We start from the raw sequence: 13,223 nt of genomic DNA, 5'->3' as shown, positions 1-13,223 counted from the left end.
AGTGACTTAGGATCTACTTATAGAATGAATAGTTATTGAATGATAGTTTTGTCTCCAATTAATATAATATCAATAGTAAGAAATATAAAATAATTAAAAGCTTGCTGAAATTTTTCAAAACAAATTGGCCTTTTTTCTAATCATGTGCATGATTTTAAAATGTGTGTTCACATAGCAGGGGCCACAAACCAAACTTTGGACTATTCTTATAAAACATCAAAATGATCAGACACTAAAAATTTCATGCAGAATTTTTGGGGGTTCCTCTAGATACTGTCTTGTACAAGAGAGATTCTCCAGGAACCACTTACAAGTTTACAGATCTTACAAGAATATTTTTTTAGAATTTGAGTTCCTTCAATAACCCTCAAAGCACTTTGAGGTCCCAGTGTAGTGAAAAGGTGACTCCAGAACTTCACAACTGAATGTGGGGTTATTCAATTATAAGTTCCTGGAAGAAGCACAAAGACTATAGATGGTTCCACCAATAACCCCATTATGAGATACGGTTTAAGGATCTTTGAGTACACAACAGGATATTTGAGGCGCCTTTTCTTTTTGAGCCTCATTATACTTCAAAATAAACTTTAGTTTTAATTGAAACTTACTTAAATTAACTTAAAAATTACTGTAATACTAAAATATTACTTTATTTCATGTTGGATTTGCATGCAGGTGAATTTATTACAGACTCCCTTCTAACTATTATTTATGAATTGAAAGTTGTACATTGTAATTTTTAGCTGACATTTATTTAAAATGCCTGAGCAAATTCGCTTAACTAACACACAAAAAATCACACAACTAATTGTAAGCATTTGCTTAAAATAACTAATATTTCGCCCCCTGTTTTTCTCTCCCCATATTTGTGTGTGCGTGTGTGCATTTCTGTGTTTGCGTGTACGTCCCTGTGTGTGTTTGTGTGAAGGAGAGGTCCAAGGCCTGCGGGGGGATGACATGCATGTGTCCAGGCAATTAACATCATTGAGGATTTTAAGACTAGTAGGCTGCCCTCCGTCAAGCCATGATGGACATTCTGGTAACCGGCCTTTTAACTCTCATTGGTGTTTGTGGTTCTTCATTTGTGTGTTTTGTTAATGCAGTGGTTCTCAAACTGTGTGTGTTTGCAAAGTGTGAAACTTACAATACTTAAACAGATTTAACAATTTGTATCAAATAAAATAAAAAAGTGTTGTGTTGGAACTTTTTTCATTTTTTTATTTTTGTTCTATTTATTATAGGTTTACTGTATTTATATTTGCAATTTGGTGAGGCTGCTGCTAATCGTTCACACATTGCATACTGACTGTTTTAGTATAAGCAACAACAGACCTTGTCAATAAATTGACGTGATCAACAAATAGACAAGTTAAAAAGTCTTTGAGCAACATTTAGATGCTGGATTTCCTTAAGACCTTAAAGGTGGTCTGGTCTGCTTTTGACCTGTTACTATTATTGCTGCTTTATTAGGGTACTCTTACAGAGCTGCCACAGGGACAGTCGAGGGACTGCTGAGGTCTTATAGCCCTTTTGTTTTGGATTAGTTACAGAAATATTGATGTGAATCAAAAAATTGCAGAATGTTGTGAGTGTTGCTCACAGTCCTTAACCTTGGGCTCAAAGAGATTTGGGCTCATTTTCGACAACATTAGAGGGAATGTAGTGACTGACTCATAATACAGTATGTGGTATATGATTGATTTTTGCTAGATTGCTCTAGAATTATGTAAAAAGGTGATTCTCTTTGCTTCAGTAAAAAAAATCATGATTTGGATAGAAGTTTCACAGGGCTCCAGACAAAAAAATATTTTAAGGAGCCATTGGCTCTGCCGACTATTGGGGAAAAAACAGGCGCCAAATTGTTTTGTAAGAGCCGCATAACATTAACGTACATTTTTAAATAACATTCTCTTGTGTAGGCCTACCGTACCTTTAAGTGGCTTTATCACTTTACAAACAACCTATAAAAGTTCTAAAAATGAGATAAAAATTACAATTATTAAGTTTAAAAAGTTTTAAATATTACATTTATTAACCAAAGAGAAAAGTTGTTTAAAATCAAATATAGCCTAAGCTATTATACCATTTTCAACTAAGGGTGTTTTCACATCTGTAGATCGATTGCTTTGTTCCGAAACCGGGGATTAAATTGCTACAGTGTTGCAGTTTCATCTAGGTTTGGTTCGCATTCACAAGGCAATATTTCCAAACGAACCAAACCAAGTCACGTGTGAGTAAACTCTCCTTTAATTGGTCAATGTGCATCTGTTTATTTTCCAGAATTCCGCTCAAAGTTGTCATCCGTCAGGATGGACAGATAGCAGCTTTGCAGGATTGTTGTGGCTTTTTTGGTAACTGCTGTTATATTTAGGACTGCCCCCCTTATAGTCGACTATTCGTTATTCGATTAACCGTTATCCGATTAATACTATCAGTTAAACGATTTAAAATGTATGTTTATTTTTTTAAATTAAGTAATAATTTAATAATACGTTTTTAAATAACTACTAAATCATACATGTTTTTAGTTTTCTGTACAGTGAAATAAAAATATGCTATACATGTGTTAACCAAATATCAGTCCATTGAGTGCACGCAGTGTTTTTGTAGACACCTGACAAAGGAGAGCAGATCGTTGGCACTGAACGTGCGGGAAAAAGTCCAGCTGCATCCAATTTTAAAATGAGTACATTTGGATGGTCGCCAGTGACGATCTCTGCAAAAATATCACTCGCAGATTAATACTTTTGGTTGCAAATTGTAGGAGCCCTGTTTCATAATATTTAGTGAAACACAGTAAAAAACTTTTTTGTGTAAAGTGACCTGGTGACCACTTACTACTTTTTATTCATTTAAAAATATAAATTAAAGATATAAACTGGTTGTGCTACTGGTTGTGGTTGGCTGTAATCATTTTGATCACAGCAAGTCATGTTTTGCGCTACTTGTGAGATGTAAGGAGTAAAGTTGGGGACATCTTTGGCAGATTAATCCTAATTTTCTGCAATATTTAATATTTGTGATATTCTTTAATATTCTATAATGTCACACAATTGTCTCGAGAAATTTCTTAATTTCTTTATTAATACAAATCTCTTAAGCGGGATTGATAATAATCTTTTATTGTATTGCATTTTAACTTTATACACATTATCAATAGACTCACGTAACTCTGTTTAAATATACATACAGTATTTCAAGGCATGATTATATAAAGTACTTTTCCAAGGTCAGTAATGCATAACCGTAGAAATATAGTTTTAGTACTAAAAGCATGATTTTAACAGCTTGACAGATCAAATAGCACATTTCTGTATGAAAGGTGAGTGCTTTAATAAAAAATATGATCAGTTGTGAGTGTTGCTTAATGAGGTTCACATTTCTGTATTTACTGTACACACCCCGGAAAGTCTTGCCACATAGACGTTATGAGTGCATTACTGTAAATGTGTTTTTCTGTTGTTTTACAAACTGAGGGACGAGTTGCCCAGTCACAGATGCTGTGCATATAGTTGTTATAAACACGGATCATGTTTAACACAATACTTGGTCCTTTTGTAAGATTTGTACTAGTAAGCACTACATTCTAAAATGTAGTATATTTTCAGACATTTTCAGTCATTTGTTTTGAGGTGTATTAGAAAACTCAAAGGGATTGACTTGAATAATATGTTGAATAATAAGTATTGCTATTTCACCACAATAAGTGTCTGGTTAAATTGGTTAAATGGTGGTTTTCACGCTTAAACGCTGCATCTCTTTAGTGAATTTGCCCTATATAATTTACCCTCGCTGAGAAAGATTAACAGAGAGAGAGAGAGAGAGAGCAGTGGAGGGAAAGAGTCATAAGTCACATGATTTATGACCAGTCTGCCATGACATCTGGATAAAGTTATAGAGGAAAGCAAGATTTAGATCTAAAAACAGACAAGCAGACATCCATTCTGTGTTTGCGTGGAGGAGAAACTTACACACAAGTTTTCTTTTTTTTGTATAGCAAACACTTATCTAGTCTCCAGCCCTTTATAATGTTGCAAACTTCTCCCGGCCCTATAGACCACAGCTGCCCATCAGTTTAATTGATATATATAAACCCAAACATCATTGCACGTATTTTATATCTTCCTCTCCTTCGCCGTTCTACTGTGTCTAGTTTCGTGCCCTAAGGAAATCATAGTTTCTCACGCCGGATGCCAGGATCGGGGGTGTTCTCACAAGCTTGTTGATTTCACGGCTGTTTTCAGAAGGTTCAAGAATAATACAGTTAATGATGGGTGGAAGAACAGTTTGGAAATTATTTTTTTGTTTTGTTGCATAATGGCCTTGTAGTGAAGACCCAGACTTGTAATACGAAGGTCTAAAATCCTTTAGTTTAGTAAGTGAGCGCAGGTGGATCTCTGTGTTGTTGTTTTAAAGGGGCGATGAATTAAGACATCAATTTTAACCCGTGCTTTTGTTATATAAGAGGGAATCGTATTCAAGCAAACATCCTGTAAGTGTCAGAACTGAAAACGCCCTTGTTACTGAGATTACAACTGTTATTGACACCAGGCCCAGCGAACGCCAGGTCCTGGAATGCACCTATCTATGACATCATTACTTCTCTAGCCCTGCCCACTGGTTCACGCACGACAGTACTGAAGTAACACAAGTTGCGCGGAATCAGTTAGAGCAAGCAATAAACATGCCGTTAAAGATCGCAAAATATTGTGCAGTGCCTGGTTGTGGAAGAACATAGCCACTGCATAACCTTCCTTCGGCTTAGTAATGCGTGGTTGAAGTTTATTTTTAAAGACGTTCCAGCTCACGTGGGGAAAACATTGAACAAGGCACAGGTCGACCCTGGATTTGCGGAGAGACTAAAATTAAAAAGCAGTGCTGTGCCGTCAATATTGGATCCGATAGGAATGGCGCAGCAATGATATGCCCTGAGCCCTATTCGCACGGAATCGGAATTTGCGAATCGGCCATGTCTGTAATTTGTAAAGTAAAAATTCCCCCACAAATGACCTACCATATTTTGACGAACACCAAGATAACATAGTCCCGTGCGAATCGGCATCTCTGTGATTTGGCGGGCTCATATATCATTTTTCAAGGTTTTATCCACCATTTGCGAATAATGGAGGCTGTTTTGAAGTGTTTTGGTATTATTTTGGGTGCTGGGTCATATCCATAAATTACCGGGAGTCTCCCGTTTGTTTATTTATCATGGAAACTCTCTTAACATTTGAGACCCGCGATTGTGGTGATATTCTGTCCGGTTCACGATCACGGGTCTCAGATGCTGACAGGTACGGATATCATTAAACACCCTACAACTATAGGCTATACAAACTATACGCAAATCCTTGCCATCACATCCGGGAAATAAGTCAGTAAATTTGAGTAAAATCACGCTACGTTAACGTTACGCCTCTAACCAAATTCACAGAAGGCTCCAACTAAGTTTACTGTGCAAACTGCTATCCAATCATAGCAGTGGGCGTTTACTTCCAAGTCTTCAATGCGGCACGCCCATTAAAACAGAGCGTTTGTCGAGCCGGCCTCAAAACCTGAGTAGAAAATAGCCTATTACTTATTGATTTTGATGTTTTTGAATGTAAAAACCACGCGAACGTCATAAGTAGACCTCATACAACAGTATAAAACAATAACAAGCCCAGTTCATCACACCTTTAAGGGTTGACGTGTGTGCTCACAGTGATTTAAAGATGAAGTGTGGTCAGTTTCGGGTGGCTCGCTGCTCCCCTGCGGTCGCTCTTCAGTAAAACCACTTCCTCCTCTCATCGTCTCTTTGAGGCTCCCTGCACTGTCCCTGTATTTCACACTCTTACTTTCTTACACCACTAATGCTTTTAAGTGAAGCTTTTGCTCGTTCATTTTAAGACGCTGGTCCCAGCAATAACCCTTATGTTTGTTTTTATGTTATAAACATGGATTGGCTTACGTCACAGCCACACCATGCAGAGAAACTCAATTTCACTTCAAATGTTGAAGTGTCCTATACAGCTGCTGTTGCTCTTATCTTATTTTAGGACAGTTGTCTTCTTTTGTCATAGATGACATCTTGACATTTTTTACTCTACACAAGTGCTGTTTTTCTACTATTATCAAAAAAAGTATCTAAAAAAAGAGTTTCAGCTTCAAGCAGTTTCAAACACTTAAAATGTATACATTTTTAGAGCATAAAATGATTTCGATGAATGTACCAAGTCAGTTCCCGTTTCATCACATTACAAGTATGTTTCACTAATATTTAAAGACAAACATATTTGGACACTTTCTGGTAGTCATTTTGCAATCTCACAATTGTTTGTTTTATAATTTCAAACTTTTTTTTATCATTTTCACGTTTATACTTATATAATTGTTTAATTTGTTTGTCAAATGTTTTGTTTGAAAAGCTTTATTTCTTTCTAACTAGGGATGCTCATTTCGGTTAATTTCCCTAACCGAGAACCGACACTCGTTATCCGAACATTAACCGTTAACTTTTAAGATTTTAATATTAAATTGGAATTAAATAAAAATACATGCTGCGTGCCTGCGTCTCATTTCGCATGTGACATCTGGAGGACGCAGGCTTTCGAAATGAGACACAGCTACAGTTGACGAGGGTCTGTGACACATTAAAAATACAAAACATTTTTGCACAGATTTATTTTAACATGCAAACAGCAGCATAACGAATAGATCAACAACAGCACCTGCATTCACATATTATCACATTTTCACGAACCTCCAGTGTTTTGGACAATGTAGAAAAAGTAAAATAATATAAATCCAAAGCATAAAATAAACAGGCAAGAAAATAACTTAAATAATCAACAAATTATGAGTAAACGAAAACACAGAAGAGTAGCAGGCCTACCTCAATCCAATGCTTGGCTAATTTTTATTTAATAAAGTAACATGTTTACGTGTTGTGGGGATAGTCTGGAGCCTGTTGACAATTAGACCCGCGGCAAAAAACACCCTTTCAGATGGAACGGGTGTCCCGGGAATGTAGAGATAACACCTCGGGAAGCTCGTTTCATTTGCTTTCCACAAGCCAGGATTAATATCCAAAGAGGGCATAAATGTGTCTTAGCTAAACAGAAATAAATCCGATTTACTATACCCACCCAAAATACAAACATTATTTATTACTTTTTCATATTTCACATTCGTATTTTTAGATCACATCTAAAAGAAGTCAGGGAAACCACGGGCTACGAAGTTTTCACCTTCTTCCCAAAGCGCGGGAGGCTGCTGATGCTAAGCATCCATGAGATAAGTTTATGTAAAGGATAAATTGATTGCTAGCACCAAAATTCCCTTGCAGTAGCTCTGCTATTAGCTTTGCTTTGCTGAGCTTCATTTCGCTGTTGTGTAGACAAGCCGAGAAGACAGAGAATGTCACAGGATGAATGGATGAATGCTTGTAACCGAACAGTTCTTGGCCACCATTAACTACCATAGTAGGAAAATTTGCTTAGTTTCTTTGTCCTGTTGAACACAAAATTAGTTTCTTTGTCCTGTTGAACACAAAAGAAGACATTAGATCTCATATCCAGGGGTAGTGACCTTTTTATAAAACCCATGAGCTGTAAGGAAAGGGACAGTTTTATTGACTCATACAGGACGCTGGCATGTCACATTGGCTCTGACCATGGGCACAGAGTGCTTCTGCTTTTGGAGGTGGTATATTTTAACTCAGAAGATAGTCATGGGTCAATGGAAGCTCAATTGGCATGAGAAAAACCTGGGGTTTTAAAACTGGGGGAGGGGGTGGGGATATTGGTTGGGGAATTGGGTTTCAAGTAAATGTTACTGAATTGTGGAAAGTTTCTCAAGAGGTTTGATCTCAAGTCAGTTTTGTCGATTAAATCAACAGACAGGAAACATCTCTAAACTGGTCTCTTACACTAACATGTTTAAAGATGAAGTATTTACCTACATAATGTAATATTGGTGGTGTTTGCTAAGGTAAGCATCACTGTTATCATTGTTCATAATGATAACAGTACATAATGTAATATTACATAATGTAATATCACCACTACATAATGTAATATTGGTGGTGTTTGCTAAGGTAAGCATCACTGTTATCATTGTTCATAGGAACTGTTTGGATTTGAACCAAACGCTAACGCTACGTGTTAAACTTTGACATGTATGTGCAACCACATTGCTTGTAGGTATAAAGACAATAAGTCATGTGTGCTGTTACTTTTCTATAGCTACTGGACTTTTTACTGGACAGAAATAAAAGTGAAGTGGACTGTACTTTTTACTCTAATTGAGTACATTTAAGTAATTTGTTTACCTCATTTATAAAGCAAAAATCACTCCACTACATTTTGTAAATATTTTTTAATGTTTTTTACCTTTTTATAAATTAAAAATCTACAACGATTAATTGAGTCCAAAATAAACGTTTTGTGTTTATATTTATATGTTTATACAGTGTATATACAGTATATATATATAAATGCACACATACAGTACATATATATAGTATAACCATTTTTTATGTAAGTATATGTACTTTTATATTTTTAAATATAATATAATTTATGTTATGTAGAAATATAAATACATATTACACATATTTCTCATGTATACATGTATGTTTGTGTATTTATATGTACATATTATAAATATACACGCCACAGACACATATACTGTATATTGTATAAACACAACATTTATTTTGGAATCGATTAATCGCGATTAAATTGGTAGATTTAAGTATTCAAGTTAAAAAAATCAGCATGAATTTATGAAATGTAGTGGAGTAAAAGGTGAAATAGGCTTTATAATGTAGTAGATTTTTTCCAAGGTAAAAACATTTTGATAAATCACTTCAAAACAGATACTTCAAAATGTACTTGAGAGTAAAAATCTTTGAAAAGTTCTGTCCACCTCTGAATTCTTGTTCTTGAAATATTGTTGGCGTCGCTGCTTAACGTTAACTCGGCTTGGTTCGCTAACGGTTAAAGTAAGTCTTGAGGCTACTGCATCTTCATCGGATGCTGCAGAGGCTTCCGGTACAACATATAGGTTGCATTGTATTACCAGATGGCTTACTCACTGTGTTAAGTAGAAATGTGAGTGCGTACATTATCAGATGAAGAAGAGGGCATGTGAGGCTGTGTCGGTATGTTAACTGCAGCAGTGGTGGTGTTGTGGACTCATTGTTTGTCAGGACTGATGGCTATCAGTGGAATAGTGATGGTTGTTTGGTTTGATCCGCCGAGAGGTGAGCATGCAGAAAGAGGAAGCAATGTTAGCTGACTCACTAGGTTTCAAGCACCCCGTGTCACTTACAACATCTGAGTTTCAATACTTCCTCTCTCGCTCTTCTCTCACTTTTTATGTGTTTCTGTGTTAATCTGACTGTCATTAGGGCTGTGCAAGATTGTGTGGTAAATAGAGGTATTACTCACCCTTGTGTCTTTCTAAATCTGACTTTGTTTTATACATGGATCGCAAAAGCCTTTTACTATTTCGAATGAAGTACAGTAAAGTGAATGGAGACTTGTCGTTTCAAATATCAAAAAGGACAAAATAGCCTCATTAAGGTGGTTCTTGTCTCTTGTGTGCTATATTTAAGTTTGTTCGTTTATTATATGAAAAATAGAGGCCTTATTAAAAAATTAAAATTATTATTATATGGCTTTGCAACATGAGGGTGAGAAAATGATGACAACATTTTCATTTTTAAGTGAACTGTTCCTTTAAAGATTACAATTAGAGACGGAGAGTTAGAGGCACATATTGATCACTTTATGTTTCTCATGGAGCTCAGGAGGGTTTTCATCGCTGAGGTCTCCGTTTCCCGTGCGACTGTACGGAAGGAGCCGGAGTTCGCTTACTGTCAAATTTCCTTAAATGGACATCAAACTACAACATATTTGCCGCAGCTCGTGCTATTAAATATAACTCTTGGCCAAATAAACTATTTTTGTCTTTGCCGTTTGTGTGCGTATGTTTGTTTGGATAGATTTACAGTCTCAGTGGATTGTTCATGTGTATTTAATAGCAGCGAGGCCCGCAGAAATCATTTCCAGTACAAATATCTGAACATCCTTATGGGTGTTGTTTTTCGTTAAATTGGCAAATTATTTTTCCAGCTAAGAATTTAGAAAGTTGTGTTGCCCCAGGGTATTGTCATTGTCACAAATATCTCGCCGGTTTATGTTTCACATTACGTTGTGAAGTCATGTAAGCAGTCCTAGTTGAATAAAAAGAATCCTATTTTATTCTCTATATTCTCTCGTCATATTGCATCAAATAAATGTTCAAAAAATTGACTATTTTCAGCTTTTTAATGCCTCGTATGTTTAACAAAACTGTACAAGCACAAATTGTTCCAAATTGTTGCATTGTCATTCAAATGACCACATGCATGAGACATGTTTCAGTAGGTCAACAGGTGTGGCATAGCAAACAAGGTCATGGGTTATGTTCCCATGCAAACTGATACAGTGCTTTCAAAATTGTCTATTACACTTGTCTTGCCTTTCCAATTTATAAAATATGTTCATAAATGAGACGTTGATACATTCACACCAGTATTTTCATTGTATTAGAAGTGCGTGTGCCACACATTACCTGTACATCATCACCTGGGTTAAAAGCGATAATTCTATCTTTTTTTCCCTTCCGGAGTTGATGATTAAAGTGATAAGTGAAGAGAAAGTAAATATACTCTGGGTTTGCAAATCCCTGGGCTGACGTAGATTAGCGTGTACACATGTGTAAAGTTTTGAAAACTTGTTCTCATTGTTCAACTAAGAGCTTGAGTTTCAGAGCTTGTTGGGACAAGATCAGTGCAAGCAGCTTTCTCCTCTTTTTACGTCTCGCCTCTTCCTTGGAAAGTGTTATGACGTTTTATGATGTGTTAGCTGTGTGTGTAAATATGTGAGAACAAGCAAATAACTCTGCCCTCTGTTAAGACCCAGTAAAGCCTCTGTGTGTGTGTTGCAAAAATGTTCATTTTGGAAACCGGTGACCGTTCTGACTTTGCCAGAGCTTTGTGTTTGGTGCAGGGCTCCGGGGTTGCGTCAGGGCTCCGAGCTGCTCCATCTTGCTCCAGAAGTGTTTGGTTTGACTGACGTCCCTTTCATGAACATTACTGAACGCATTGCAGAAATCCCGGACAGAATCAATGTCCATACTTGTTTGTACTAGTAAAATATTTTTTTGTAGACGTTCTCTATGGGGTGCATCCTGGTAAAGGACTTTCCATGAATACTGCAATACTGCTTTTGCTTTTATCTATTCACTTTGTCGATTTTAAAGTTTTATTTACACATTATAAACCCGTATGACTTACTTCTGCAGAAGACAAAAGAATATATTTTGAAGAATGTTGGTAACCAACCAACACTTGACCACAATGACTTCCATTGTATGGACACAAAACCACTGAGACATTTCTCAAAATATCTTCTTTTGTGTTTCACAAAAGAGTCATACACAGGTTTTTAACCACATGAAGGTAAATAAATGATGACTGACATTTTTGTTTTTAGGTAAACTATACCTTTAAGTGTGTCCACGCTTTTTTGGTCATGTTACTGTTGTATATCTCTATTGCACTCTTTTAAAGGTGGAGCATTTGATAGGCCACACAAGCGTGCAACAAATAATTTTGACTGCTAAATCTCTCCATTGTCAAACATCATCACCATGTTGATTTAATTCAGTCTCAACCAGAATTACATTCTCACATGGAATAGCCACCTGGCAATGCTCCTGCCCTTTAACCTTTGACCTCTTAAGAAGCAGCCACCAAATTCCCCCTTAAGGTGCAGCAGTGCTGAGTCACATTTAAAGAACCGACGCACACTGAGATTCCAAACCGTGTGTTTTTACTTGTTTTGTACATACGCCACATGTCTCTGCCTGTCTGCACGAACCTCATTCATTCAAGAGCTTGTCAGGCAATTGCGGTCCAGTATTAAGAATGACACAAATTCAAAGGTCATTGCCTTATATTTGTATGTATCCTGAAGCAGTCAAATTATACAGGATTTTAGTTGCCAATGCCTGATGCTGATATTTGGGCATGCAACATTAGTGTCTGTCAACATTAGTGCTTACAGTTATTTGAACCTCCTTGCCTCTCTCTCTCTTTCTGACGCTATACTTGAACACTGATCTGTGTTTGATACTATGAGAGAATAATCACACAGATTAATTCTCAAATGAGCTCTTAATTGGTTTAAGCCCCCGGGCATGAACAGCAGAGCTTTATTCAATCCTCCACCACCCAGAGAGACACGTTCCAGCATGCATTCATTCCGGTTCCCACTCTCCATGTGCCATGTGTTATTCAAGGGCCCTGATAACACCAGAGCTCCCAGGGATCTGTATCGTTTTATCACACTGTATTGGTGTCTCTATCACACATTTTCCTTGTCTTCTGTTTCTAATGTGCAGAAAATAGATTTCCTCTGGGTTGTAGTGTTGTGTTTCTGTATTGTATTACTTTATTTCATTTTTGCTGTTCAGCTAGACTTTCATGACAAATGTGTATTATTCACTGTTGATTAAACTCACCAACATGATGCTAAAAACTCACCAACATTCTGATATTAGCACTGCAAGTGATGTCTCCATTAAAGGGGTCATATGGTGCAAATACGTGTTTTTCTGTGTCTTTGGTGTGTTATAAATTGCCCATGCGTGTATTAGACACGTAAAATTGCAAAAAAGAAAGTGTCGGAACAAAAGATGCATTTTATCTGAAAGCGAATGCTCACCCAGACCTGCCTGAAACGCCTCGTGTAACCACACCCCCACAAATCTACGTCAGTTCGTGGTATGATTTGACTAAGACCGCCCAAATGTAAACGCAAGTAAGGTGGGCGTACCTCTTAGTACAATTGCTTTGGAACCTGATGTTCCAAATATGGTAAGAGGCGTTACATTTCCGTCACACGCTTGCAGTATTCCACCAATCACTACGCACTGGTTAACTGGCCAATCATAGCACACCTCGCTTTTCAGAGCGACGAGCTTTGTAAAAAATCTGCGCGTTTCAGAGAGGCGGGGCAAAGAGGAGATACAAACATGCACGGTATGTGGAAAATACAACGTTTTTGAACCTTAAATCATGTATACACATTGCATTACATCTAAAACAAACAATAATATCCGTTTTAGCTGTGTCATATGACCCCTTTAAATTGATTATTTTGTTCTTTATTTTAACAGCCGTTCAACAT

At 36.8% G+C, this 13,223-nt stretch overlaps 1 protein-coding gene across 4 annotated transcripts in view; it reads left to right on the top strand.

Moving 5' to 3' along the window:
• Positions 1-13,223, top strand: part of rgs19 (regulator of G protein signaling 19) — a 40,285-nt gene that overhangs the window by 12,313 nt on the left and 14,749 nt on the right. For 2 of the 4 annotated variants that reach the window (XM_057319152.1, XM_057319153.1), the window contains exon 2: positions 929-1,039. The exons of the other annotated variants lie outside the window; for them this stretch is intronic. In XM_057319152.1, the coding sequence (XP_057175135.1) occupies positions 1,025-1,039 (15 nt within the window). In that variant the 5' untranslated portion in view covers positions 929-1,024. The remainder of the gene's footprint in view (positions 1-928; positions 1,040-13,223) is intronic. 4 annotated transcript variants of the gene reach the window in all.

Source organism: Triplophysa rosa, linkage group LG21, assembly GCF_024868665.1.
Source record: "Triplophysa rosa linkage group LG21, Trosa_1v2, whole genome shotgun sequence".
Taxonomy (NCBI): domain Eukaryota; kingdom Metazoa; phylum Chordata; class Actinopteri; order Cypriniformes; family Nemacheilidae; genus Triplophysa; species Triplophysa rosa.
The sequence above is the reverse complement of the archived record's forward strand: the minus strand, read 5'-3'. Positions and strand labels throughout refer to the sequence as shown.